This window comes from Cololabis saira, chromosome 12 (assembly GCF_033807715.1).
Source record: "Cololabis saira isolate AMF1-May2022 chromosome 12, fColSai1.1, whole genome shotgun sequence".
NCBI classification, from domain to species: Eukaryota; Metazoa; Chordata; class Actinopteri; order Beloniformes; family Belonidae; genus Cololabis; species Cololabis saira.
This window is the reverse complement of record NC_084598.1, coordinates 26,039,145-26,064,003: the sequence shown is the minus strand read 5'-3', so window position 1 is coordinate 26,064,003 and position 24,859 is coordinate 26,039,145. Positions and strand designations below refer to the sequence as shown.

The 24,859-nt window shown below is 41.7% G+C and overlaps 1 protein-coding gene across 3 annotated transcripts; it reads right to left on the bottom strand.

Annotated features, from left to right (window-relative positions):
- Positions 1 to 2,571: 2,571 nt before the first annotated feature.
- On the bottom strand, positions 2,572 to 24,360 carry cacnb3b (calcium channel, voltage-dependent, beta 3b). Of its 3 annotated transcripts, none has more exons than XM_061736222.1 (14): positions 24,229 to 24,360; positions 11,820 to 11,939; positions 11,496 to 11,618; positions 11,234 to 11,355; positions 10,984 to 11,036; positions 10,652 to 10,671; positions 10,365 to 10,445; positions 6,741 to 6,799; positions 6,424 to 6,524; positions 6,094 to 6,245; positions 5,603 to 5,698; positions 5,348 to 5,518; positions 5,211 to 5,258; positions 2,572 to 5,118 (listed from the first exon to the last, which is right to left on the bottom strand). In XM_061736222.1, the coding sequence occupies exons 1-13, from the start codon at positions 24,265 to 24,267 to the stop codon at positions 5,229 to 5,231; spliced, it is 1,167 nt and encodes a 388-aa protein (XP_061592206.1). In that variant the 5' UTR covers positions 24,268 to 24,360; the 3' UTR covers positions 2,572 to 5,118; positions 5,211 to 5,228. The 3 variants fall into 3 exon arrangements, with proteins under 3 accessions (XP_061592206.1, XP_061592205.1, XP_061592204.1); XM_061736221.1 differs by lacking the exon at positions 24,229 to 24,360 and adding an exon at positions 15,221 to 15,763 and having other exon boundaries at positions 2,572 to 5,112; XM_061736220.1 differs by lacking the exon at positions 24,229 to 24,360 and adding an exon at positions 15,221 to 15,762.
- Between the last annotated feature and the right edge of the window lie 499 nt (positions 24,361 to 24,859).

The following is a 24,859-nucleotide window of genomic DNA, read 5'->3' as shown; positions in this document are numbered from 1 at the left end:
TTTTTTATATCTGTTTGACTTTAAAATGTGTTCTCCTTCTGTACCTTAGTGAGATTTATTTTGTGACATTCCTTTTCCTGTTTGGTTAATTCCTGCTTTTTTTTTTTTTGCTCTCTTGTTTCACACATGATCTCTGTTAACACCATCACCTGTTTTGTTCCCCTCCTCACCGTATTCGTTGTTTTGGGTTCCTTTGTTTATTGTGAGATCCTGGTCATTGTGGCTTGTTCAGTTCCTGTGGTCTATCTCTGTTCCCCACCCTGCATCAGTAACACCCTCCATTTAGTTTCCATGTCACACAGGACTTCCTGCTACTGGATTCCAAGCAAATTTAGTTTGTTTCTATAAGGGTTATTAAAATCTCTGTAGTTCATTATCCACCTTTTTCCTGCATTTACAGCTTCCCCCATGTTCACATGTGGCAGTGATATGTAGTAGTAAACACATGCCAACACAAGTCAGGGGTCTGTTCCTTCACTTGTGCAGCTCAATGTGCCAGAGGGACAAAGACACTGACTTTGCACCCCGAGGGTTGTTACAGCATGGAAACAGAACAGAAAGATAAAAACAAACAAACAAACAAAATAAAACAGCCAACAACAATCACCAGCCCTCCTCAGCGTCTGGCAGCCAGAATAATTACAACTGCTGGTCGGAGCCTTTGCTGTTTTTTCCCTGGAGGCTTTAAACAATTGATGCAAACAAAATTAAACATTCATATCATTCAAACCCACCATGTTTGGACTTGTCTGCTGTCCCCCAACCCAAAATACTTTGTTATTCTTTGTTACTGTAAAACACAGTTCTGACTTGGAAAACTAAAATGTCACCTTTAACCTGTTGCACTTTAGGACTTTATTTGAGGTCTGTGATAAAAGCATTCCGTATACTAGTGAAATATTTTCACCTTTCTAGCGTGTTTCACTTCACACAATAAGCAGTGCACTAATGTTAAACTGCTGAGTTTAGTCTAATTTAATATACAATTATGTCTGAGGGTTTCAAGAATTAAGACTATCCTTCTTTTGGAAGTAAATCAAACTCTTTAGTTGCTTGGGAGTGCTCCCTAAAGCATCCTGAAACAATATCTTTACCCCTAGTTAAAGGCTAGTGGCTAGGGTTAACCAGACAGTGTCTCGGCTGCTTTGCCACAACCTCTTCTACCTCTTGCAGTAGCTGGGCCATCCAAGAGAAATATGTTGGATGATTTCAGGACCTTTCCAGAATGACTAAGTAGACCACTAGCCAGCAAAATCCTAGAGCACTGGCCTGGCTAAAAAACAGAGTCACTTGGAGCCTATAGGCTTGCTCGACCTGCAGGTCACAGCCTGTCTGGGTCCCGGCAGAGCTGCTTGTTTCATATTTTGCAGCACTTGTGATAGCTGTTGTTTCACCAGTGACATTCGAAATGAGAATATTTGGACAGATTTGATCAGAATGAACATAAAGTACCATTAATAAGCATCTTAGGTTAGCATCTACTAAGCGAGCAAAGCTAATATGACTAACTTGCATTGACTGAACTAAGGTGATAGCTTCAAGCCTTGCAGCCCTGCTCGTTCCCTCCATTTGCAACATGGTACCCTGCAGAGCGAGGAAAAAGAGGCTTCAAAAGCCCTCCGCTCTTCAGAAAACCACATTGTGACATCACAATGGGTTGGCCCAGTTCTTCTTATACAGTCTATGATCCCAACAAACCAAAGTAACTCTCATTAGAAGGTTATTCTCTTCTATACAGCAAAAATAATTCACTATTCAGCTTTATAACACAATATAACATAAATCGTTTTACCGGAGTTTGATGGTTTTTAGATTTTGTTCTGTGTTCTGGGCTATAAACCTAACAACTTTGACTGAAATTATGTGCTAAATATTTCAAAGCATTGAGGAGTAATTTGAGTATTATGAGTCAAGAGTGTGGAATAATGCAGAATTGAATTTTGTTTCATTAATGCACTATCAACACTTGCTTACAAACATCTTTCCACTGATGAGTAAACTTAATAATGTGCATACAAATGAGGTAGAAACAATTATAAGGAAAGTCACATATGAACTCTCTCTAACCCTTTTAATGCAGCGTTTATGTAGATGCCTGCAGAAACACAAAACATGCCCTCTGATGGGACAGAAAGACAGCTGCGTGTGAATAATCATCAGGCACGAAGTGACACTTTCCAATATGGCTGGTGTTATGGGATTAGGAGGAGGAGGCTGCAAGCAGGAAAAATCCAACGGAGGCTGACTAATGGCAGAAAAGAGCCTTTTCCTTGAAACCCCCACACTTGTTGGCAGTTAACATCAGCTAAAGGAGGCAGTGACAGCAGTCCACACATGGCCTCAGGAAAACAGATAAAAGCTGAGTCAAGATTCTCAGGAGGTGAGAAATGTGGACCCGGAGGGTGCTTTATATTTCAGTGGTCAGAGACCCCAACTGGTGGCGCAGTAACTCAGGATTGCTGGGATAAATTTCAGTGCAGCAGAAATCTTTCCACTTTTGCCCCCTATTGGTGGCACTGTGAATCTGTGGGGAGAAATGAAATAAAAAAAACAGAAGACAGAAGTGTTATTTCAATGTTTTTATTCACCCCATCCTTCACTTGTGGTAGTGACAAAGATGCACCCTGTTCTCATCATCGTCAGACAGTGCTGGATATTATTTATCTGGCTGATTTGTCAGAAACCAGCTTGTTTACAATAGAAGGTGCATACAGCATAAACGAACGGTTGAGCAATTATTGCATCAAAAAGCATACCTATAAATGATATTAGTGCAGTTATACCCCATCACAACTGAGGGGGTATATTGATAGTCTCAGCTAGTTTCTTGTCAATGCTAAACTTTGTATTGCATCCAGAATTTAGGCGCGTAAAACGCAATAGGAAACAATAAAAAATTGTGCTTTGGACATCAAAAGAATAGATCACTTTATGTAGAAATTTCTTGCAATAAAAATCAAGCGAAGGGGAAAGCTGAAATTTTGAAAGTTGAAACTTTTATCCAAAGAAGGTGCTGTGCTCTCTCTGTTTCACCAATTGGAAGTCATGAAACTAAAGTCCTCAGGGGGAATGAGCGTACGAGGTGACTTAATGGTAACGGTGGCCCTGGATAAGCGGTGTAACAATCTACAAATACATCACACATAAACACATGCTTTCTGAGGTGTCCCATACAGAATCGCGTCCTGTGGTAAAAACCTTTCTAGTTTCCATCAGCATTTTGCAGCATTTCTGTGCAATCCGACTATAATCATATACAGTATTTACAGCTAAGCCTCGATAATGCATATGTATGTGGTTATCTGGGTCACGATGATTCACTCTGATGAGTGAAAAACTCATGTGAGAATGATCCTAAAAAGCCCTTCTGATGCAACAGGAGTACAACATGTCATGCAGATACATCATTTTATTTACAGTAAATGTGTAATTATATTAGCTGAATTCTGTAGTTTAACATGATTTAAGCATTTTCATGTACGCGAGAATTTCAGTGCTTATTGAGATGCATTCCTTTTTCTGAGTACAGTTATACACATACACCTGCAGTCTGAGAAGTGGAGATGTCTAGCTTGTAAGCTTGTCATGCTGATATAAAACAAACCTCCTTAGGAGAGAACCATTTACAATATTCTGATGTGCTCAGAGACTGTTACGGCTCTTTAGGGGAGATGCTGTCTTATATTTCAGCTGCGTGGTGGAGGATGGGTGCAGATGTGTTTTATCTTCTGGTGTCTGCTGAAAGTCTTAGTTACTTCTTGAGTAGCAAGAGAGAAATGCAAATATGATAACAAAAATCCAATCTTTCTGACCACGTTGCCTGTTTAGTTTAAATGTAGTGATTAAAATGCATTTTCAAACTTAAATTATGGGATAAAACCAAGGGTAAGTTACAGTTGTAGGGAGATAATCGGGATATCTTTCTTTGAAACTAGTCCTAAAAGTAAATAATAAAGCTAAATGTGTTTTGGGTTTGTCCGCTTTTAGTTTTTTTTACAAGAGCTTTGTCACAAGTTTTTCCTACAACTATCTGCAAACAGCTATTGTAAATAATCCTTTTTTGAAGCCAATGGACCTCCATAAATTTACATTCACAGCTGTGACAAAGATGCATATAGGCTGTGTGCATATCTGTGCTTGTTATAAGTGGGTCTGAATGACTGCTACATATACCTGTACATATGCAATCAGTTACACTGATGGCAATGTTATTAATTACAGATAGCTGTATAGATTCTTACAGCAGAAAGGTAGATCGATTCAAGAATGTTACTGAATTAACACGGAGAAAGATTAAAGCGATGGAGAACGATGACGATGTTTCTTTTCCTTGTGTCTTCCATCTCAGGTTGGGAGCAACGGTGTCTTTAAGAAAAACAGTTACAAATTTGGAATGACAGCTCACTTAAAGCTGGAAACATGGAAGACATACAGAATTGATTTTCTGTTGCTCTCTTCACCTGCAGAGAGAGAGACGCAAGGTGTATCGCACGTGAAAACCTGGGACGTCTGCACTGGGAAGATGCATGCTCTACTGACAGCTCTGTCGCGCTACGCTACTGTGAGCAATCGTACCAGAAGTTCACAGGTGTGTCGTTTGTCTACAGTGAGAGTTTGAACCAGCCTGTGTGTGTTTCAGACTGTCACCTGTGGGTGTCTGAACACACATGGGCTGGCTCATTGTTGGGAGTAAGCAGGGATCAGGGATGGAGGTGTGAGGGAGGATGACACGGGGGTGGGTTTGGGGGTCGGGGAGGTGCGGTGGTGAACACCGTACAGCTGCACTGGCTGCACTGGAAGCTACCCTGAGTTGTCGCGTCACAGTGGGAGCAGGGAGCTCTGGCCGAGGGGGCAGCAGTGAGGCGGAGGCTTCTTCTTCTCTGTTGCACCGTTCCCCTGCTCCGGCTTTTGTCTTCTCCTCCTCCAGCTCACCAACCTTCTGCTCTGTCCTTCAACTCATGGACCCTGCTCTTGCTCTCTTCTTTGCTCCAGTTGTGGCTAGAGACGGTGGAGGCTGGCTTTGGAGAGGTGAGGGCTGCTGCTGCCCCCTTGAGGCGCCCCGGTCCCTGGACTCTAAAACTTGACTGGTCTGACAGCAGCCGACAGCACGGGCTGCTCCTGCAGAGAAACCGGAGGCGTATCCGTACCAATACCAAAAACGGGTGCCGCTTTTCTATTTCAATTAAAGAGGAAAACTGTTTTCTACCCACCAACACATGTGGAGGTGATCATTCTATCAATTCTTGAGTCTCAGAAAACTGGTATGGACACAAGAGGGAAAGAAGACGTGATTTAAAATTGAGTAAAAATGTTAACAAATCAAGCCTGAGTTAAGCGGTTCTTTCACCTGTTGGCTGGAGTTGGCTGAAGGTGGGGTGATCATGCTTTGGTCCAGTAAAGGATTAACTGGGGCAGAACAGGGGAGATGTGTAGCACGCCAGTAGATTTCCAGGTACTCTGCGAGGTGGTCACACGCGTCTTCCAGCTGGTTCTCATCCAGTATTACATCAAACATCTCCTGATGATCAAAAAATTAGAAAAAGTTGGAGAATGCCAAAGAATGAAGAAAGATTATCACCTCTATTTCACAAACTTCACTTACAGGTGGACACTGTGCCAGCTTGTCCCCAGCCATCATCTGGACATTTAGGTGTTTGCTTTGTGACTTCCCTCGAGACTTAATTAGCCTTTGTAAAACCTGAAACGGGAGCCAGATATGAACTGATGAAACAAAAACCTATGCAGAGGAACTCAACAGAAACACAGTTCTAAAATTAGTTTATTCTGCTAATTAATTAATCAGCTCCCATTTTATTGTGCTCTTGAATGCATCATCCCCTGGCTTAGAAATTCCTGCAGCATTTTCTCTTTATAACTGTAATTTGAGCTGACAATTACTCAATTCGATTAATCAACAAATAAAACCTCTAGAAAGGTCAAAAATGATTATAACAAGTTCAAATAATCAAACTTGAAATGCCTAATTTCTGTCTGAATCTCACACATTCATTTGACACAGAGGAGTAAAAAACGTATATAAAAGCTCAGACAGAAAGGATTTGTCTGTGAAGTTTGTGTTTGGCGTCACTCTACTTTGGGTGAGGAGACTTTGACATAGACGATGATGGGAGCCAGGGACGTTTTGAGGAGCTGCGCTGGGTGGTTGATGGTGTCTGCATCCAGGACTACCAGCTGAAGAGACTTAGCCAGTTCAAAGATCCTCTCTATCTCACTCTGGACCTCAGCTGGGACAAAAAAAAAGAACCAAGCAAGGATGATGAGATGAGGCACTTTGAACACAGAAGCATCACATACTTGAGTTTGGTTTGGTCTAGACATTAAAGACAGAGAAGCTGCTATTCTTAGCACCTAATCATCTTTATTTAGAAACAAATGATCAAGGATGACTTTTACATCACTCACCCAGACTGGAGCGAGTGTTGGATCTCTCCATTATGGCCTTCTTGTTCAGCACCGAACGCTTTGCCAGCGACAGATCAGCAGTCACCCGTGTAATAGAGATCCTGAGGAAAAAGCAACTTATCTCATTGTATCTGCAACTGTTCCATTTCAAAGAGCGACGTGAACTTTTACTCTCCCGCAGCTTAAAATAAATTCTCATCATCACGTAACTTATCGACCATGTAACACGATAGGCAGAACCCCACAAACAGCTCAGACACGGTCCTGCTGTACGCCGAGTTGTATCTGCACAGAGTAACACAGACAGTCATGCTCACCTGCCATCAAATCTGTGCTTGAGGAAGTCAAACAAGGCTTTCTGCATCATGTCTGTTACCTAAGACACAGAAAGTGGTGAGAGTGGTTGTTAAATTTACAGGCATGCATATTTCCAACATGGTTTCTTTTTTTCTACATCATTTATTTACATCAAGGTGAAACTTGACCAGCAATGAAATGGTGGAAAAGAATAAACCATTGCATTATTGATCAACACTGCAGAGATATGCGAACAGTTCCAATTTGGCCCTGGTCTTAACAATGGATATCTGAGTTTGCAGGACCATGAGGATGAACCAAAATATTGACTGTCAAAAGGGGCTCCCAGGGGCCTGAAATGTGACAGAAGTGGAATATTTTTGCATGAACGCCCCCAAAAATGCTGTTAAATCCACACAAAAATGTCTCAAGAACAGAAATAACATGATCAAGCTTGCCATCAGACTTGGAGTTAAAGGAGCACCTCTGGGGTATCTTGAAGAAAACAAGCACTACAGTAAAGAAAAAAGCCAAATGACTGAAGATGACAGTGTCAGAAAAAACCCAACTAATACAAATCTCAACAGACTTGTTATAATAAACAACAATGTTTCTTTTCATTGTAATAGCAAATACCCTGCTGTTAAACTCAAAAGAAACAATTACTATAGAGTAATGCAAATTTGTACCATTTGAGACGTAATTGGTATTGCTCTGAATATAAAATGTAAAAATATACGTATAATCTTCTGTTTCATCTTTGGTAATTGGTCAAAACTGTAACTTCTCCTATGACAACAATTATAGTCCTATGACAAATTAGCCACATTGGTCTGCATCTTAAATTGTCAAAGGCTCATAATAAAGTGTTTTTTACTCCCGTTCCCGTTATAAATCATACATCTCATTATGTTGTGACATTGATGGTCGATGTCTCATCAAAGGATCACATCAACGTTTTATAGTTCTCTACATGTTGATGTATGCCAGGATTTAAATCAAATTCCATCCTACATAATGTTTTACATATTTAATCTTGTAGTTATTTTACTTTCCTCTCTCTCAAGATCCCACATTTCAGCCTTAAATGGTTCGGAGTAGGAGCTTAAAACACATGGCTTGCGTTGCAGTTAATGTACATAACTTAGATGTAACTTTAGATGTAAACCCCCCCCCCGCCCCCCCAAAAAAAAAAAGAAATCACGGTGAGGGGTTATACATTGAATTCGTCAGATTATTGTGTATTATACCGTTTTTATAAAGTATTAACATGGTCTACTGCTAATTAATGGTACTTTAAGTGACTTATGGTCCGTTGTTGACAAAATATTTGAATGCTAGAACATATCAGTGTGAGGACAGCATTTCTTTCAAGCCAAAATGTCAATACATAGCTGTGAATATGTGCAATAATTTTAGAAAAAATTGGCATTTAGCACTGTATAGCAGAGCTGAAGACAGAGCGACCATATTTGCGTTCATTTTAAAGCAATTGGACAGAGCAGATGTTCATTACAGACACTTGATGGGCTCTGAGAGCACATCCTCTACCATAGGTCAATGCCTAATTCTGCAAATTGATTCAAATAGACACCAGATTGTAATGGTTTTTTCCTTTACTCTTGCTCCATCCAGCACGTCTAACAAGATTCAGATTGGCAGGTTTTGTATAATCTTGTTGACAAACATGCAGAAAAACCTCAGTTCCCGGCAAAGCTGTAAAATGAGCACCACTAACTTCCCCATCAGTGTTTTTCCCCACATTACTTTGCTTGCATGCCTAAGTTTCATTTGATGATGTTCAGAGTTCCACCAACAGGGGGATGATTTCAAATCCATTATCTATTTTTCAAATGTCATCCATTATCATGAAAATGCATGACATTTGCATATGGGACGGCACACATATAGGTGCTTCTCTCTTCCAAATGTAATAGCAAGATGGAGTAGAGGAGCACAGAACGGGTGAAGGAGGAGGCGATGCTGAAGAGCGTCAGGGAGTGGCTGCATAAGAGATGCTGGTATTCACCACTGGAGCCTTCCCACAGCACATCACCAAAGCGGTGCATAAATATTTCACACAGACACACACACGCAGAGAATAAATGACTTGGTACGAAGCCTATGCAGCCACAGAGAAGAGAATACAACAGAGAGAAAATGCAGCACAGAGGCACACTGTGCAATCACATGGCTCATCGTCTGATATATTCAGCCATGGACTCAAATTTGACATATTCTGCGGTGGGTTTTCATACATGTAATTCATGATGTATGTGTGTGTAAGACAAGTACCGGTATTTGGAGAGAATCACACATTTTAGCCACCATGAAGTGAAACGGTTGCTTTTCTGTGTTCATAGCTGGATCAAAAGTGCTATACTGCGTGTGCTGGATCTGCAATGTTGAGTGTACGTTTTGACGGCGGTAGACCCTTGAAATCTTGCTGGATCATAAAGTAAAGTCCAGATTAAACTGGAACAAGCAACGGTAGTCCAGGGATGAAAACCCCGCAGGATACCCTCAGAAAAAGTCAAATGTGTCCAATGGCTTCAATAGGCTGCAGACGGGACTTTATTTACACAAGTGCTATATAATACAAGCCCTATTCACTTATATGAATAAACATTCAAACACTGCTTTTATTCCAGAGTAGAGCATCTGTTTGGGTTCAGTTTTTTTACCTAGCATACTGTGACGTGGGATAAATGGAAACATCAACTCCAGCACCTGAACCGGGGTCATCCCGCAGGGCCAATTTGCTAATAAACCATGTCACAAATGTCGTTAGAATTGCTGCTATGTTGTTGGAATTCAAAGTGCGGAGCAAATGTAATCCTTTGAGCTGATGACAGCAAAAAACAAGAAAAGTCACCATGACTCAGCCGCATTTCTATGTGCTTCAGTTTCTACTGAGGAGAAAGTTAGGAACTAGCCTCAATGGCTTTTTAATATCTGATTTGTTTTTTCTATCAAATGATTGTGAGATTTATTTCAGTCTGGACCAAAGAGGTGATCCCGCTGACAGGCAAATACAGCCATCCCAGGAGCTATGCTGCCACGGATGGGTGGAATATTAAATGAAAAAACAAAATTGACTTTCTAAGAGAAGCTTTGTCATCAGAACAGTTTTAACGCACCTACACACTGACTCCAAAAATGTCAGTAATGCTAATGTTGGGATGGTGCTTTCCTTCCTTTACAATATATTCCTTCCTTTCTGTTTTTTCTGGAAACTGCGGCAGTCAAGGCATGTGGTTCATAACATTTTCATTCTAATCAAACCACTGAGTGACCCTCCTTCCTAATGAATGGGATCATTGTCATCATCCTGAAACGTATTTAACTGATCAGGACTGAAATGGTTAGCTGGAATAAAGATGATCACTTACTGTAGAACAAGTTTGCTATCATTATCAAACTAAAATGTAAATCTCACAGGTGCAATTTACATCGATGTTTCCATCTTGTCCAGCGATGCTTGTCATCTTAATCAAGCCTTACTTCGCAGAAGATGCTTCAGCTTTTCAGCTATTCAGCACGTCGACCACGTTCAGACCATTACTCCAAACTCTAGTTTAAAGACCTCGAATAATCAGAACCTCAGCGAACCAGCTGCAGAACAGTACTGACAGCTAACTTACCTCGTAACCTTTCAGCGAAGGCCCCACCAGCACCACCGGCCGCATGGAGGGAACCACGTCATATGGAGGAACATGCTCAGTCTGCACAGGCAGGAAACACAGACACGGGAGAGAAAATGCTGACACATCAAAGGGGGGTTAATTAGAGGCACATTAAGCTCATTATGTTTAAATGTAAGTATGCAAAAGTAAGAAATGTACTACAGTGCATTTAGTTTGGAAGAGTACTAAGCAGTGGTTATGTAAGCTGGAGGATAAAACACAAAGGGGGGGGGATTGAAACATACCTGTTTCTGCTTCTGTTTGGCTTTTGGAATAAACAGAATTAATATTAAACAGGCTGAGACCAACTAATGAGATGGTTATATTGCAATTACATTATCAATTCTGTGAAAAAAACACGTCAGTCATTTTGAATGTCATGCTGGGTGGAGGAATGCACATGCACACAGGGCCGATGCAGTTTTGTTTAAAGATGAAAGCAGCATTCAAAGTCACATCTCAACACTCAACTCTACCAAAGGAAGGATGTAAACCATGAATATGCAAATCCAATCCAGTGGGAGCATTCCGTCCCAGCATACGGACAAAGCAGCAGGACTCCTTCAATCCCACTTACCTGCAGATGGAGGGGTGGACCTCCAGCCTCCCGATGACGCGTTCCCTCCTTTCCTGTGGAGCAGCATAATGTAAAAGTTCATTATGCGTGAATTTCCACAGGAGGCAGTTTATCAGAGAATGACGTCCAAAGCAGAACGGCATATGCGCAAGAACTGAATATAAGAAGACTGTGAGAAGTTTTCAGAGGAAGTTCATAGAAAAGTGGCAAAGAAACAGAGAAACAAGCAGAGGAGTGAGAACAAACACACCTGGCTGCTGCTTTCTGCTCTTGTTTTATCCTCATGGCCTCTAGTTTTACTGGGCTGGGGATGAACGTGATGTCAGCCCCTTCCTTTACCAGTCGGCCAATCCACCAGTCATTGTTGTATTTCTGTATGACAGTGAAGCAGATCTTCCTTTTTAAAAAACGGATCCTTAACAGTTATGCTGCAGAAATGAGCTGGTATTGATGAATGTGTTTTATTGTTAACAAATGTGTTGGTGAAAACATCAAACATTACTGCCCCTCACCTCTTTTATGTGTAGAAAGTCTTTGGTTTCAAAATTGATAGCCGCACCTTGGACCGGGCAGTCTTCATCAAGAGCCCCACAATAGCTCACATTGGTTTTCACTGCAAATGCTACTGGCTTAGACTGTTGGAAGAAAAATAAATAATAACTATTAAAACAAATGATAAGCTGCATAAGAACATTTATAGAATCGGCTTTTACAGATCTATGAAACAATAACAAATTGAAATGATGCTGTTAAGAAAGGTTTCAGTATCACTGCTTCTCGGAGAATTTGAGCTGAATCCACAGAGCGGGACTGAGCCTTGACCTTCCTGCTCTTACCTTGGCCCTCTCCAGTTGCAGCTGAGCCTGGCGCTCGGCTTCACGCCGAGACGCCTCCTGGTCCTCCTCCAGGGACAGGTCGGAATCAGAGGGTCGACTAGTGTAGGAATCGGCTGAACCCTGACAGAAAGAGCATAGGTGAGACGGGAGACAAGGAGAGGAAACAAACTACAACAGCTGGGACATACGATCACAACACGACACAGCACAGCCCTTTGTAGTGGATGTTCAAAGTGAGCTTTAAAGAAGTGACTCATAGGAGGCAAATAGCAAAGACAGTACTTATATGCAGATCATCTATATCCCTCTCCGTTGTTCACCTGCCTTTGCACCTGCCTGCTCTTTCCTGCAGCTTTCCAAAGCAGCTCTCTCAGGGGAACGTGTGCGTGAGTACCGCCACGCTAACAACCAGCACACCCTAGTTGTCTGCTTATCCACTCAGCCAGACGCATCACATGTAGGCAGAAGTCCAGCTCCAAACCGGGAATGAAGAAATGTGCAAACCGTTTGTAAGACACAACTCAATGGTGTTCTTTTTTGGTTCAACTTCAGATTGGTCCGTGTTAACACAGATGTGGGATTTAACAAGCCATAACTAGTTCTGTTCTCACAGTGTAAATTTGGGAGTAAAATACTGTACGACCAGAAATATCAGCCAGAAAAGATCCAGAAGTAAAAACTAAACAAGAGAGTCTTTTACAGAGTAGGAGTAAATAATAAAGACAAAATAAAGACTCATCGCAGCAGATATCATGAATAAGGACTGAGAATTGTCCATCAAAAATAAAAACAAAAGGTTAAACATGTAATAAAACTCACAAAGCTCACCTTTACAATTCTACACCTGTCCTCTCACTCCGTCTGCAGCCTTTTCATCCCTGTTGGCTAAAATCTCAGCTGGGTAGTCGACTCAACCACATAATAAGCCAAATATAGCCCTCTAACAACGCCACACTTTTACATTTATTCCTCCATCTGTCTCCTCCTCCCCTGTCTCTTGCCTCCTCCCTACCAGCTCCTTTCTGTCCTTGCTTTTCCTATGTCACAAAGGAAATAGAACAAACAAAGATTCAGCAGATCAAGGGTATCTGAATGTTAAAGCGTGATGGAGGTGATCTACTGGTGAAGAAAAACAAAACTTAATCAAAGAACCTAATGTTCACCAGATATATAAAGACGGGTCTCATTAGTAGATCCTGCCACTGCATGATCATCACCTAAAAAAGTCTGATCTTTTTATCACAATGTTGTGTTATTTTGACCTAATAAGGAACTATCAACAGTCTTTCTCATGGTCCAAGTCTAAAGTTCTGAAAGGGAAAGATTTTTGTAAAGACAGCTCAAGATGTAACTTGATAAATTGTGTATAGTTCCTCGTCAATTGCAGCAAGGGGCTCCATTTCTATTACTGATATTAAATCCCATTTTAACTTAATTTCCTGTCGTAGCAGTCTCAAGGTAACTGGCCAGATCTTCGAGCTACTCTGCATCTGTCTCTAATTATTGTTCATTCTTCTTCCGACACATTCCTGCTGTGCCACTCGCCAAACACACTCACATACGTGAAACTCTGGCTGAATGTGGAACATCTGAAAAAGATAAATGTTTATCATCTGAGAAGAACACACAGATATCAGATTTCCCCATCTGCTGTGTCAAAAATATGTAATCCAATATATAGAATGGCTGCCTTCAGGATCCATCATAATCTGAAAACAATGTGATAAGAACATACATAAATCCATGAAGCCACATTGTCTGATTTAACAAAGTGTTTCACCACAAATCACCCTTGGAAAAAAAAGAAGAAAAAAAAGAAAAACGCACACCACTATATGCCCTATAGTGCTGGGATCAATGGAAGAATCTGGTAGGACCTCACCGGCCTTGACTCAGGGACAGCATTCATGTGTCTGGCAAGCTCACAGCTCAAGTTATCTCATGACTGTCTTGGTTTTGAAACAACAGACACTCACTTACAAAGCTTCCTCATTGCAAGGAAATGAGAAGTAGAGATGTTCACGATCCCTCAGAAGCTGGAAGTCCCATCAGAGACTGAAACGTGATATAATGCCGTTGCGGCAGTTGTAGATTTTAACCAGCAGGGGGCGCCACATCCACATCACAAGCGACATGCCTTTAGAACCAGCGGTGAATGACACTGCTCGTTCTGCAGTCCATGCTCAATCAATCAATAACTGCCCAAACTCCGATAGATAGATAGATAGATAGATAGATAGATAGATAGATAGATAGATAGATAGATAGATAGATAGATAGATAGATAGATAGATAGATAGATAGATAGATAGATAGATAGATAGATAGATAGATAGATAGATAGATAGATAGATAGATAGATAGATAGATAGATAGATAGATAGATACTATGGAAAGTTATGGAGGAAAACAAGGAGCTTGACAGGAATCATGATCCTTGACAGAGAACTAAAGGGAAATTATAAAGAGACACAAGTAGAATGTGATGTCAAATAATCACAAACACACAAAAGAGCTACAAAGAGATGCAAAACGACTATAAAAGGATATGAAAGGATACAAATGAATACAAAAGGAATAAAGAACTATCATAAAACACAATAATTGGGTCCAAAATTAATAATTTAATGTTCAAAAATAAAATACAAAATAATACATAAAATGACAAAAGAATACCAAAATATGCGTAATATTGCACATAACAACTAAATAAGCCATGACAAGAACAAAAGATGAAAAACATAATATTATTAATTTTTTTTAAGTCCACTCTTATCCTGCACTGTCTTCTTTCCTGCCTGACTGATCCAGAGGATGGCACAAAGAAAGGACCAAAGCGTGACACAAAGTTCTTTGAACAAGAGCAAAGAAGATGCAGAGTCAGCACAGACAGATGTGAAATTACCAGACTTACCCATAAATGATTAAACGAGTCACAAAAGACCCATGAATACTCTATTATAATGATGTAAAACATCAGCAAAATGCACAGTTTGAACAGCAAACTAGCCTCATTTGTATCTGCATTTGCATTTTGTCTTATGTACTGGTGATAAGACTCTTGAACAAATCAGTGGTCAGATTTTATGATATGCAACAGATGGGCCACCCAATGAGCCATAAGCTCAATGCAGAGCTGCAAAGACAGAGTTGACAGTGAACTGCATGTGTGCAGCACAGTATGTCCAAAGAAGGTGGGGAGAAGGTGGGAGGGAAGGGAGGACAAGTGGGGAGATGCTGGCAAAGTGAGTGAACCAGAATAGACTTCTGCTGAAACAACAGCAAGAGGGAGGGGGCACATGAAGAAGATGCCTCGGAGAAGACAGATAGGGGACTCACACATGAAGAGGCTGAGTTTGCATGCAGAGTGAATAAAGAAAGCGGCAGCATTAACAGCGTACCTTGTTACAGATGAGTCCTGTAGCGCTCGAGTCGGAGGCAGACATGATTCTGCTGCCAGCGCTCTCTTCCCCCCATGGCACAAAAACAGCGGAACCCTCCTCCCCTCAGCCCGTGGTTACAGTGGGGAGAGAGAGGGAGGGATGCGCGCTCAGCCTAAGTGCTTCACAGCCGCTGCTACACTGCCTCAACATTCATTTCCTATACAAAATTGATGCCCTGACTGCAGCACTGTTGTGTACACGCCCGCGTGCTGGTAATGTATTGTGGATTTCTTGTGCTTTCAGCCAACCCTCATGCAAAAAAGGGAGCCTTCTTCTGCTGATCTCCTCCTGCACCTCTCTACTCTTATCTGGGTTCCCTCATGATGCCACAGATCTCACATCAGCACCATCTTTTCAGGTTTTTGCACACACGCCTCTCTTATGTAAGCTCTAAGAGATCCTGTGACAGACTCATAAAATCAACTGAGCCAGTTGCTGTTTCCACCGAGTATCATTTTTCACTGGTTATCAAAGAACTTCTATAAATAAGCCAAAACAAGGAGTGAGCATTTGAAATACGCTCAGAGATTAAGTGGCCAAACAAGGAAATGTCGGATGCCTTTCTCACTTGAAAACATGTAATCCATGATTAAATTAAATTATTAAATTAGTAAGCTTGCTGTTTTATGGAAAGCAAGAGCTATGAGATGTGATGAGGGTACGAGCAGCTTATTATAATACGTGAAACCCCCAATAAGCCAAATTACATCGAGTGCCTGACCAGAAAGAAAAAAAAGCATCTGGAAGTTGTATACATTTTTTTTTCCCAGTATCTCATATTGATGTCCGACAAGTTGTCAGAGATCACATGCGTGAAGTCTTCTTTAACACATCCAAGGATTTATAGTGAGGTTAGTCTGGTTAAACCATCTATGAAAATGATGCCTCACACTTTCTGAACCACTCTTTCACAATTTTAATCAGTCCTGCATTGTGCTGCCGGGAAAAAAAATAATCTGTTGATGGAAAAACCGATCATTAGGTATATTCAGGTAGTCAGGAGATCTCATCGTTGGGCAGTAAATTGTAAAGTGTATCTCTGTAAGGAAAGATGTGTAACTGCAATGTTTAACAGCTGTCACATGTTCTGTCATATGATTGGATTGATTCACCTGCAGTGAAAATGAATCCTCTGCTGATCAAAACATGTAAAAAAGAGAGCTTTAATGTTGTGGAGCTCGACTCAGACATGCATGAAGCGACTGAAACGGGTACCGGGGACGGACAGACGAGAGCAGAGCTCTGACCAGAATCCTGTCTGCCTCCCTGCTTGTCTGGCCTAAACCATCCTCCTGACAGCAAGGTGATGCATGAGCCTACAGAACAGAAATGCAGCGGTGAGTCAGCAAACAGCCATGTAAAGTCTGTCAGATGTCTTAATAAAGCAGCAGAGAGGTCTCTGTTTTGGGAAACGGCCTCATTGTTCCTGGCAAGCCGGGGCTGCATGGCTGCTCATCATCCCGCTCCAGGCATTGAGGACCCTACTGTACTTTGGGGTCCATTAATGCTTGCAGCATACACATGCTTTCGCCCTCGTTCAACTTTGGCTGCCCAGGAATTAAGTGCACTTCACCAAGGCTTTTAGCAGAAAATGTCTCAGGGCTATATTTCTGCCTGCCTTTTTAAAATTAAAGTGAAGCAAGCAGGCACGAAATGCACACACGGACACAACGAAACACATATTGTTATTGCGAGAAATCTCAGACGGCACTGGTACAGAGAAGATACCGTGGCTGTATTTTCATCATTAGTGCTGTTCATAAAGCAGCCATCGAGAAACAGCAAACAGTCGCAAACAAGAGGGAGACAGAGATGGAGGGAGTACAAAAAAAGAGATAAAAAGGAGCAAAGAAAAAAAGAGCTAGAGGAAGGCAGAGACAGCCAAAACACAAGCTAAATGTTGAGTCTGTTATTCATTTTTCAACCTTTCCATTGTCATCTAAAATCAAGCAACAGAAGAAATAAGATGAGAAGAAGTAATAGAAGAGTCATAAAAGAAAAAAAATATTTAAAAAGACAAGGGAAGAACACCATTAGACCACTGGAACAACAGGACAAGAGATTAACAAGAGAATTTTGCTTTTTTGTTATGTCTTTGCTGTTCGGTTGTTTCTATATATAGCTCTGCTCCCCGTTCCTCACACTCCTCCCATCACAGACTGGGGTTGGCAGTGGGGAGAAGATAACAGAGGATTGTCAAAGTTCACTGACTTTCGATGAATTCCCCCAAGAAAGAGCAAAGCAGATTTGAGACTCAGCTGCACCAGACACCAGATTGGCCATCTGCACGTGAACTCGGCGCCTCTGTGGAAAACAAGAACGGGCCGCCACCAGGACTTGTCTCTCATCAGCCAGCAACATTTACACTGTCTTTACGTGTGTGTGTGTGTGTGTGTGTGTGTGTGTGTGTGAGAGAGAGAGAGAGAGAGAGAGAGTTCGTGTGTGTGCACAAGCAGATCTTGTCAATTAAAACAGTGGCTGGGTGTCTGCTCAAATCTGTTGTTAGTGTTACTCAGTTTTTAGAAAATCCTTAAAATACAAGTCAAATTTGTGCAACCACTATAGCCAATATAGTTCTTTATATATAAAGAACTATATTGGCTATGCTAGTTCAGAAGGTAATTCAATTCAACTTTATTTATGTGGCCTCTACTACAATACAAATTCTCTGCGCTTTACAGAGACCCAGAGCACGACCTCCTAGCAATTATTAAATAAATAAAGGTACCAATAATGTTCTAATCATGTACCAGTACTTCTGAAAATTGTTATGCTAATGTGCCCATGAGAAGATCAGACAAAATCATAGCCAACAGCATGACCAGGGTCTGCTCCAGGATCATTAGAGCGCAGTTAAAGGACTCGTCCTTATTTCAGAAGAAACAGCCGTCCAGAATACAAAAGATATTTGTCAGTCTGTCCATGTTCTGTCCTGGGAATTTGCTTTTAGAGCAGCTCTGTCATGCTCCCCTGACCAAAGCAGAGCTATCAGTCTATCCGGGCGAAAGTAGGTTTGTCTTTTAACTATTTTCTTGATGTTAACATCTGACTTTTCGCATAAACCATAGGTGGCAGCTTGCGGGTTCCAGATCCTGACCTGCTTTCACTGATGTCTTTCTGCTCATATAAATTTTTAATTTCATCAGTTATATCACATCTATTTATTTTATTTATCAGGCAGACTCAAAAAGCTGCCTACCGAAATTGACAATTTGCGGAAAAATTAAGTTTTCTTAACTGAAATAAACTTTTCAAACAAACAAACTGGACCAGCCACATGAGGGAGAAACAGATTCATCTGATGGAAATCCTTGTGACAGAGAGCACAGTGTCATTGGAAATTCCTGTTGATAACATAATTAATGTTATTATTTAAATGCTACACAGATACAAACAGTGCAGCATAGCTTTTCAGTATAAACAAAGACTAAGCAACTGAAAATCTCAGACTGGGAACAATTGACAAGTGCTTGAAGGCAAAACTGACTTCCAGATCGTTTAAACGGATCTGGAAGCTTTAAGCAAAAATACCCTTGCTGTCAACAGCCCTGATCGCCATCACTTCAACTTGTGAAGAGACTCTGTGCTGTGGAAGCAGCATGGAAGTGAGAGACGGGTCATCAGAGCCAGAGAGAAGTGCAACCAGAGTAGAGCAGAAAGGATCAATGTGAGAGCCACCTGGACTGATGCTCTGTACTGTCCGGCTCCACCCTCATCACCTCCACATGTGACTTCAGGTAACCTTCTCTAAATCTGTAAAGACATTTCAGCACTCACTTTTCTACCCAGTTCTCTAACCAAACACATCAGGCTCTTCTTCTGTTTGAAGAACCGAACACATCATGAATCAGCCAGCTCCTCAAAGAGGTGCTTCTAACATAATGGTGACGATGTGACTCATCTCAGACGGGCTGACGGAGGAGGAGGTGGTTGGAAAGAGAAGCGGGACACAGCAAGACTGGCCAGAAATCTTTATCTTTCATCTACGCTGTCAACTTGGCCTCGCTGGCTACATTGCGCATACTTAGGATCTCACGCCCGCCCCCAGGGATCCCTCAACCTGACTTCCCCAAACTGCTTCAAAGCACAGAGGCTGAGGCTAACCCACATAGAGCTGTGTACCTTGAGCGCAGCACAGAACTGCACAGTGCTGCATCCTTCATTAAATCAGACGCGTTTGTTCCAAGCTGACCTGATTAGGCTCTGGGTTTGAGTCGGGCCTAATTGCTGCAGTTTCACTGGTGGGCTGGGCTGACTATGGGAATATCACACTTATCAATATGTAATGGTGCCCTACATTTTTGAATACACCAGCTTTGCATCAAAAGGTTTTCCTATAAGTGTTGAGTCTTAAACATTTTTTTGTGACTGCATGGTGTCAGTGCAAAAGATGAAAGTCAGTTGTGACAGTTTAGATAGAGAAAACTGGAAATGCTTTGTTCTCCTGGATTAGAGCAGTTGTATGCACAAACTAAAGAACCGATAGCCGGGTATACAGTGTAGGCACTCTTTTGTTTTTTTTTATTATTATTATTCTTTGGTGTGACATTAAAGCAGAGTTTCTGAACAGGAACTCAAAGCTGGAACTGGGATCTCTGGTCCTTTAAACATTGCTGGTTCATCAAATTTAATCAAGGCTTACACACTGATGCTCCAATACACACACGCACACACACAAACACACACACACACACACACACACACACACACACACACACACACACACACACACACACACAAAGCACTTTGCTCCTCACAGGACAGGCTTTTAGTGCTCTGTCTCATGCAGTATTTAATTGACCCCACACAGGAAGCCTAGTGGTTCCAAATGCCCCCCCCCCCCCCCCCCACACATCCACCGATGGGGAAAGCATGAGCAACTCTGCCCAGCTTCCCACCACTCCTGCCACACAACTGCCCTGAATGCCATTTTCTGCTTTAATGCAGCACACACTTTCCCTCAGCAGTATCGGTGCTTAGTGGAGGAAATCAGCATTTACATCGCATATGTTCAGAGTGCTCAAATGTGGATAAAAGTGATTCCTACTCTTACAGACACAGGCACCACTCCCTTGCTCTAACTTTTAGATGAAATTGAAAACATTTCCCATTTTCTACAGACAAAGCTCACATCTGCTAACAGCATCTACTCAGGTACTTTCCAAAAAAAAAAGCATGTGTAGATCTATTGTCAAGCTTTATGGAGGACGCCTCTGCAATTTGTAGCCGAGACATGAGATGTAGAGGAGATAGCAGCGTACTTACTCGGATGGAGGTAGGAGAGCACACTCCCCGTCTCTCTGCTCTCTCTGCTAGTCAGTCATGGTGTGTGCTCTCTCTCTTGGGTAACACTGAAGTGTACTATGTGTGCTTGCAAGCAGTCTATCCCTCTCACTGTCTTTACACCCCCCTCCTCCTCTTCTCCACCACTTGCAGAACACAACCCCCTTGTACGTCACCGAGGCTCTCTCTGCTCCACATCATCTTTCAAACCCCTGTCCTCTTGCCTTTCATCTCATCTCCCCTGTTCAGTGGGACTGATCTTTGTGAGCATTTGCTGAGTTCATTCACGACTACCGCGAGTGACCACGGTGCACTTTTAGATAACCGTGTGATGTTAAATTAATCATAAAGGATAACATCTGAATTTGAGTCGCTTTGCAGAGAAAAACAACAGAAAACAACCTAAGCTGTTGTACATCTACAGTGTTTTACGTCGTGTATATTGTAATTTGCATCAAGCAGACATGACTTTACTTCCCACCTGCCTAACGTTTTTTTGCAGATTATCTGCAACCCATCCTGACAACACTCCCCTACCTCCTCCACCAGGACGGTACGCGGATGGAAATTCTCAGCACGACTGCGAGCAGGGGAACACCGACAGAGTCAACAGTCCACTTGAACTTTTTAACAGGAAAACTAGGTTTGAGCATGTCAAAAACCAAAACTTTAGAGCTGGGAGAAGGTTTGATAGAGAGGAATACATGAGAGGACTGAGCTTAATATTTTGAGGTGTCCCTTGTGTAGCCCATTGTTCACAGAGTGTGTTCGGTAGATGTCATGGCTGGCTGTGCTCTCTGACAGCTCTGCTGCCGAGTGCATGTGTTAAGGATGTGCAAAACAGAGGGTGTGGGAGTTTTTTTTCCTGCACAAACCAACCAAGCATCTCAAGTGGAGCGGGGGGGGGCATCTGCTTTGTGCGTTTTGAATAGGATGCATGAGATGAAGAGTAAACTTAACAATATGCATCTAATAATTGACCGGTCTCAGTCTTGCAAAGCCATGGCTTTGTGCGGTGAGAAATTCTCCAGCACAGCTGAGATTCATAATTCATGTATAAGGCTGTAGGAAACAGTGAGGCAGAGGAGAAGAATATAGAAGCAGAGCAAGATGGAGGAGGTGCCCCCTCAAATTCTGCATGAGCATAAGATGTGAATTAAATATGAATGAATGAATGAAAGTTGGAAAGTGAAACCCCACTGTGCTCTGCACTGAGCAGTAGAAAAGGCAGAAGAAAGAGCGAGAGCAGCTTTAGGAGCTGCACCCAAGCATTGAGTGCAGATGTCTGTCAGTCTGTCCCACATGAAGCTCCTCTGTGGGCAGAGATGTTGCTGGTGCATTATGGATGAGGGGCTATTTTAAGGTGCTAAGGATGCTGCATTTTGATTTTTGAGTGGAGGAAGATGACACCTGGCTGCTGCCAAATCTTTTAAAGAGGTGTGTACAGTCCTTGATGGGTTCAGACATGCAGGTACAGAAGGTGTCCCGGTGCATCCTTGATCCCTGTTTGAAGAGTACAGCGCCAAGAGGAGGGTCGAGGTAAACGCACCCGACGCCACTGAAGTGACTAAGCTACACGCACAGTCGACTTCATGCAGTAATAAAATATGCACTTATATATTCCCCGACATGATCACTGGTAAGGTTGTTCACTAAGTAATTCATTTTGAACTGTACCTGATTTCTTAACAAACAGGCTAACAGCACATTATTGGTTTAAACAGCATTGACTGAATCGTAGAGTAATACCTGACACACATGTGCAAACAATACAAGCACATCCTTTCTTTGAAGCCGTGGAGAGTTTACTCATGTTTAATCAAAGCAATACATAATCAGCACACTGAAAAGATATCGGTACCCTCAGATTTTGCCTTATTTGAAATGTCATCTGCTTTTAAAAATTTAATCAGATACCACAAAATAAATAAGTTTGCTGATTATTTTTTTAGGAGTTTTTTTCTCGACCTCTATTCTAGTTCAAATGCAAACCCTACCTCGGTGAGATGCTGCAAATACTTTTAGCAGCTCAGCATGAATGCGGTGCCGAAAGAAAGAGAGAGTGGACCTCCTGCAGTTTGCCTACTAGACACACACTGAAGCAAATGATGAACTTTTTTGCCACTTGGCTGGTTGGCAGCAAGGTCAAAATCCTCATTCTTGACTTTTCAACCACCTTTAACATTCCAGCGCCTGTGGGTGGGAAAGAAGGTCATAGGAATTAAGATGGATGGCCTGTTGGTGTCTAGAATGGTTGATCATCTCACCGCCGAGCTGCAGTTTTAAACCTGTAGCAGTTGTGCTTGTTAGAAAAATGTAAATAATCTATTTAACTGTTATGACACAGTTATGGCACTCACACATTTTTTTTAAGGAAACACTAAAAGGCTCAAGGAGCTCATGAGATAGATCAGTCTGAAAGGAAATGCAAGAAGAAATAACTTTAAAATATGAAGATAGGAGGATTTCCCTCTGTTTTGTGAATTGTTGCATTGTTATTTCATCAGAATTGTCTTCATTATGTGCGTCACCCCTCTTCATTTGAAAGCTTAGAGTGGATTTAATTATCAAGTAAGATGTTTGTAAGAATATGAGATTACACCTTTAAGTTATGATGAATGTACCTCCATTGTATTTCATTTAGGGCGGTTGCATCACCAGTTGCAACACGTAACATTACCACAGACTGAACTCTAAGTCGTAACTCGTGCTTTGGGCAGTTTTAATTTTAATAGATATGTTTTTCATTAATTTCCTGCTGTACTTTGATGACAAAGTGGAATGAGAAAAAAAGCTGAGACTGTTATGACCAGAGTTAGTGGCTCTACTCACATATTTAACTCGTTATGACAGGTTGTAAAATATTTTGAAATGTTCATTTACAGAAAAAAAAAAAAACATGTGGGTACAAATATATCAATTTTTGAAATTTGTAGTTTTTTTGTTTTTGTTTTGCTAATCTTGCATTTATGAAGTAATTTAACGTTGTGTGTTGTAGTAGTGTTGGTGCAGGGAGAACTGCAAAATTTCTCTCTTAGATGTGGTGGAGCAAAAAAGAAAGAAAACCCACTAAAAGTGCAAGAGTTTCAAATGAAATACAACACTTGGGTTAGTGCACTTGGTGTCCACCACTGGTCACAGCATCACACGTAGTAGGATGTGTGCTCGTCGGTTTTGCATCCTAAAGCTCAGACCTGATTCATCTGAACGTGTTTTCTCACACCTTCAGCGGATGCGGGCCTACGTGATTAAAATCTGAAGTGTAATCACATCTGCCCGACAAAATTAAAATAAAAACATTGAAAAAATCGAATTGTTTCACACAACTGAAAGACGGTGGAAATGAAAGGAGACAGTCCATCTGTTGCACTCGGACGACCAGTTCACTCATTGTCGTCTAAATGGTTATCACGGACATGTAAAAGCCCTTCTCGTTTGCCCCTAATGTCCGCGGCATACTGACACTGCCAACTCTTCCACTCTGAAAGATTCCCATTGATGTCAGACTGTCTAATTTAATTATGTGCATCCATAAATGGCCACACTCCCACCGTCTCTGCTTGTTTATGTCTGAGCGGAGAGGTGAGAAAAGCCCGAATTGTTTCATCGGAGAGCAGCTGAATTAATGATCCCGACCATCAGCAGAGGAGGGTAAAAAAAAAAAAAAACGGAGAAAAGCCCACCTCGTTGAGCAGGAACACGCTCGAGTTGGTCAGGGACATCCGCAGTAAACCAGGATCCCGTTCACCATCATCACCAGCCAACTCGGGGGGGAAAAGACACAGTTTTTAACTGTTAAAGGCATCGAGCATCTGAAAGCACCGCGCCTCGGCTGCTGATCAACCCCTCAAGCCTGAATTATGGTTCTGCGTTAAATCGACGCACGTAGCCTACGCCGTAGGGTCCGCGTTGGTGTAACGCGGAACCATAAATCAACCCCTCGTGCAGCTCCAGCCGCATCTGCGCGGTAAAATCTCCAGTTTCTGAATCACGGCATGATCGCTTTCTGTACACAGTGACAGAGCCATGCATGCACGGACACACTGGAGGATAGATTACAGCTTTGTTCATCAATTATGCAAGAGCCGCACTTTTTCTCACAGTCCGGTCTCGCAGGGATTTCTCCAGCTGCATGTCCAATTTCTATTTTTGAATCCAAATATATGTTCGACGTCAGTGCTCTTGAAATAGTGCCCCAAATGTTTCACTAACTTCAAACTGATTTATTTTTCCTCTCTTTCATCATGTGAATGAATATGTTTTCGAAGCTTATTAAAATGATTACTAAACAAACATGGCCATTAAAGCTCAATG

Bases quoted from the DNA above. Each gene is read 5' to 3' on its own strand.
- cacnb3b (XM_061736221.1), bottom strand. From the start codon at position 15,265: ATGTCTGCCTCCGACTCGAGCGCTACAGGACTCATCTGTAACAAG. The intron at 6,525-6,740 runs GTGAGCATGACT...CTTTTTCCTCAG, and splicing joins AAGCACAGATTTGATGGCAG to GATCTCTATTACACGGGTGA. The intron at 5,259-5,347 runs GTGAAAGAACCG...TGTCCATACCAG, and splicing joins CAGCCAACTCCAGCCAACAG to TTTTCTGAGACTCAAGAATT.